Source organism: Macadamia integrifolia, chromosome 5 (genome assembly GCF_013358625.1).
Source record: "Macadamia integrifolia cultivar HAES 741 chromosome 5, SCU_Mint_v3, whole genome shotgun sequence".
In the NCBI taxonomy this organism is placed as follows: Eukaryota; Viridiplantae; Streptophyta; class Magnoliopsida; order Proteales; family Proteaceae; genus Macadamia; species Macadamia integrifolia.
This window is the reverse complement of record NC_056561.1, coordinates 25,238,497-25,242,838: the sequence shown is the minus strand read 5'-3', so window position 1 is coordinate 25,242,838 and position 4,342 is coordinate 25,238,497. Positions and strand designations below refer to the sequence as shown.

At 38.5% G+C, this 4,342-nt stretch overlaps 1 protein-coding gene across 3 annotated transcripts in view; it reads left to right on the top strand.

Annotated features, from left to right (window-relative positions):
* The window catches only part of LOC122078292 (DNA annealing helicase and endonuclease ZRANB3), a 107,751-nt gene extending 104,658 nt beyond the window's left edge, over nucleotides 1-3,093 (top strand). The window contains exons 21-24 of one of the 3 annotated variants that reach the window (XM_042644222.1): nucleotides 1,304-1,383; nucleotides 1,755-1,930; nucleotides 2,523-2,635; nucleotides 2,754-3,093. In XM_042644222.1, coding sequence (XP_042500156.1) covers nucleotides 1,304-1,383; nucleotides 1,755-1,930; nucleotides 2,523-2,635; nucleotide 2,754 — 370 coding nt within the window. In that variant the 3' untranslated portion in view covers nucleotides 2,755-3,093. Of the gene's footprint in view, nucleotides 1-1,303; nucleotides 1,384-1,754; nucleotides 1,931-2,455 lie in introns of all 3 variants that reach the window. The other 2 variants (XM_042644224.1, XM_042644223.1) reach the window with 2 other exon arrangements.
* The last annotated feature ends 1,249 nt before the right edge of the window (nucleotides 3,094-4,342 follow it).

The following is a 4,342-nucleotide window of genomic DNA, read 5'->3' as shown; positions in this document are numbered from 1 at the left end:
TCCCCTTCTATTCTGCAAATACAGTGAGTTGGTGAGTGTTTTCTTTTTTTTTCTTCTTCTTGTTTTTCTCTTCTGCTGTTCTGCAACTACTGTTAGTTTATTTATTTATTTATTTATTTTTTCCTTCTTTTTCTGTTCTACCATCTGTGGTACTCGAGCTGCTGTCCAGACTAAGGTCTTCAATAGCTGCTGCAGGGTTGTTAACAACTGTAAATCATCTATTGTCTTTTTTTAATTCCGTTTGCTAGTTCTCAGCCCTAGTTTAGAACTGTTCAATCATCTATTGTCTTTCTTTTGTCTAATGTGTAAATGTGTATAATTGTATTTGTTTCATAATTAAGTATTTATATTATATGTTAATATGTTATGATGATTGATGATTGATGATTGAATATTGATGATTGATGATTGATGAAGATGAACTTAGTTTATTCACTTTATTGATTTGTTTTCTTGATGAATATCTTACATTGGTATGAATATGAACCTATAATATTTATTTAGCATATGAGTAATAGGATTCAACTAGGATTTGAGCAAAATAGATTGGTTTTATAAAAAAATTACACAGGAACGCTTTAGTCAATAAGACGACGCTTTATGCCCACCTTATCGCTAAGGCGCTCCAAAAAACCCTCAAACGCCTCCGTCGCCTTACCGCCTTAAAAACCATGGCCTTATCCCAACTTAATGGGGTTGGCTAACACTTCCTTCCTTATGACTTCTAACAATGTGAGGTGTAGGCACACCCGAAGACCTAATTAGGAGTTCCTTTTCAGACTCGCTGCCCACTTAGTTATTCATCATAGAGTTGGCATGTTTGTTATTAGGGAAAGAGTTTCCATCCAGATGGAGTCGTACGACTTGAATGGATCCTCTGTGATTTGGTTGCCAATTTGAGTGCAATCAACAAAAGGAAAAAAGCATCTGTGGTGTGTATTTATAACCCTGACATGAGAAACCTGTACTGGTATATTAAAATTGTATTACTGAAACCCCTGCAGAAGCTGTTTCTTTCTTGGCGATTGGCCATTCAGTGCTGTGATCCAGCAATGGCATGCCGACTACTTGGATGATTGTGTATATCTGTTGAACATGATAGTACTCTCATCCATTTCAGCGTCATACCCTTGCTTAGGACTTATCCTATTGAATGCCAACCTTGTTTTTGAGTTTTATATTATGATATAAAAAGTGCAAGGGTACTCCTTTTGTGAGCCTTGGGGAGGTGGGTATGCTGGTGACGATGGAAAATTTATATTTGTTCAGCATTGTGATTGTTTACTTGTCTGAATAACTGCAGATTCGAGAAGCTTGTTCATGAACCAATTGAGGGTAATGCATGGCATGCGGACCACATAGTACCCATCTGTCGAGGAGGAGGTGTGACACTTGAATATAACTACTACATTGCTGGAGACACAATGGACTTTCTTACTATTGATCAGATGTTTTTGAAGTATTGCTTAAATTTTGCTTCTTTGAAACTCTATATGGACCACCTGTGCCTGGCCGAAACGGGGACCGATTTCCATGTCCCTGAACTTCCCCTTATTTTGGTGTGCTCTGCAAGTAACAGGTGGTTAAGCTGCTCTCCAACATACGGTCTTGTGGTGAAAGACAGTATGTTGGCCCATTGATTTAAAGACTTGAACCCACCACTCTAGGGAAAAGAATAACTGAATAAAGTTAATGGGTTGTGGTGATCTAATCCATCTGTATATGCCCCCCACCCCCTACCCACCCCCCAATAGGGGAATGCAGACTGGAGAATATGAGAACACTGTGTGTTGCCTGTCATTCTGAGGTTACTGCATCTCAATGCATGGAACGACGCTTGGCAAGGGCTAAGGCTAAGGAGCAACTCAAAGAAATCATGAAAAGTATAAAAAATGGAAGCAATACTGAGCAGATGAGCTCCGACTTAGAGGTATGTTGCTGACTTGGCACCCAAGTGTAATGGTTGGTTCTACTTGGTCAAAAGATATCGAGTTTTTGTACTAGTTAATATAATGTTCTCTGAGGTGTTATCTTTTTCTGGCTGTTAACCGTGCATGGTATCATGGTCTAGAGAGTCCAATTGGTTACATTTGTATTGGCAGTGATTGTAAACTGCACTATTCTATATTGTGCCTCAGGCACTTTCTGCCCTCAAAGGCTTCACTGGGGGGGGAAAAAAAAAAAAAGCTTCAGGGATGCTATGAATTTTGTACTTTGAAACTATGTGCTAAGAATCCCAGGACCTCAAGTTCAGCAAGGTGCAAAGTGTAACAACCTTTGTTTCTGACAAGTGCCAAAATCAGGCTGTTAGATAGGATACTGAATGCTGAAATCAGGATATTCTAGTGGCTAGGTTGATTTGTGAGTGCTGGACCGTCTTGTGTTAGAAAGCATTAACCTTCCTCTCCCTCCCCCTCCCCCCTTTTTCTCTTTGGTAATATGAATTTGTTCCCAGGTCCGATGCTTGGTTCTTGTTCATTGTTCTCACTGAAGAAGGTTTCTTGGTTTACTCCAATCTTTAGGGCCACGGGCATTCGGACATGCAGGAGGTTACAGACGATGAACTGCTTATCAAGGTTCCTGGGAGTGCGTACTCAGAGAGCACAGGACCAGAAAAAATATCTTCTGAAGCTTAGTAATTTATATAATCTTCGATTGGTGTTATTTTCATTAATAATTTAATGCAGTTCCTTTTTACTGTGCTACTGTGGGTTTGCTACCTTCATTTATATTTTGTATCATGTTGTTTCCAGGATGCCAAAGGACAGAAAAGCTGCAAAATATATCAACAATGTAGTGATGAATTTGTGTCATCCATAATGAATATAGTTGTGATAAGGATTTTTTTTTTACCCCTTGTAATTTTTCTGCGTTCTCTTAGGTAACTTCACCTCTAGTGTATTGAATTTTTTCCCTAACCGTCCAAATGTTGATTAAATTTATTGATTGCCATAGGGTGTGATGCTTTTGGGGATGAAACGCTCCTTTAAAGTGACAACGAAATGCTAGCCCTCACACAATCTCTCATCTCTAATGCCTGATCGTTGGTAAATATTATTTGGGAACAGGCTCTTCTGAGCCTAAGGCATACAATACACAGGCTGTATTTGGTTTGCATTCTTGGAATATACTCCCAAAATGGAGAATGCATTTTCAACTTAGAATGAGAATGTCGTTTGGAATACGTTTAAGTTAGAATGCATTTTTTATTTGAGAATGGGAATTGTGTTTGGTATGATATTTATATTCTTATTCTTCAAGATCCATTTTTTGCCTACTTGGCCTATTATATATTTATTTTTATTTTTTGAAGACATTTAAACCCTTTAAAAAAAAAAAACTTTTTTACTTACGATCTCTACTCTTTAATTGTTCAACCTAACTCAATACCCTATATGAAAATGGGATTCTATCCTTAGGATTTAGCAATAGACAACTGTTTTCAAGAGCTTTATATTTTCCCACATAGGAAAACACATTTGAATTGAAAACCATATTATAATGTCAATGATTAAGTGGATCTCCCTCTCAACAAAGCCTAAATTTTTTTTTTTTATAGGAAAGGAAATTCACTGAACAACTCCGAGGGGGGGTTGGGAAGTTGTTGATTATAGATCATTCAGTTGGTAGCTAATTGATGCACCACCACCACTTGATCACATCATTGTTTCAGTAGATTAAAATTCACAAAACATCTATTCAAATATTTAAAAAAAAAAAAAAAAAAAAAATCTCATGGTCACCTTTGATCCTCCTGAAACTAATCTTACCTTAGTTGAACAGTCAGGTCGAGGTATCCAATCGAACCATAAGGGTTCGACGTGGCTAGATCAAGAAAATGGGCCGATGAACTACTCAACGTATCTTCGGCATATTGAATCATCGGTCAACCTCAATTGGGAAAACACCTTTTCAGATGGCATATGAAATTGAAGCCTTTGCACCCAACTTTAGTATAGAGGGCTCAAATAGGTCTTGAACCATCAATGAAGAGAAGAATACATAGTCTCCAAGATGGTATGCCCAGTGACCTACCACTTGCAGACTCAGTGGGGAGAAGCCATACTGTTACACCCGTGCCTAAAACCCTAAGCTAATTTCAACCTTTGGACATTGGTAATGCAACCAAATGACAACCACTAGTAACTTGTGTATGTGCCCGGCTCATTACATGGAAGGGCTACAAACCACTAAAGGAGTTAGGGTAAGTTGTTACACCTAATTTGAATTGTCATGATAGGTCTCGGACCAGAAGTGGGAAGTACCACCGAGTATTGGCTCGTGGCAACCCATTGTCAAAGAGGGAAGGATGACCCCACCTGCCAGTGTATCTCCTGTCTAT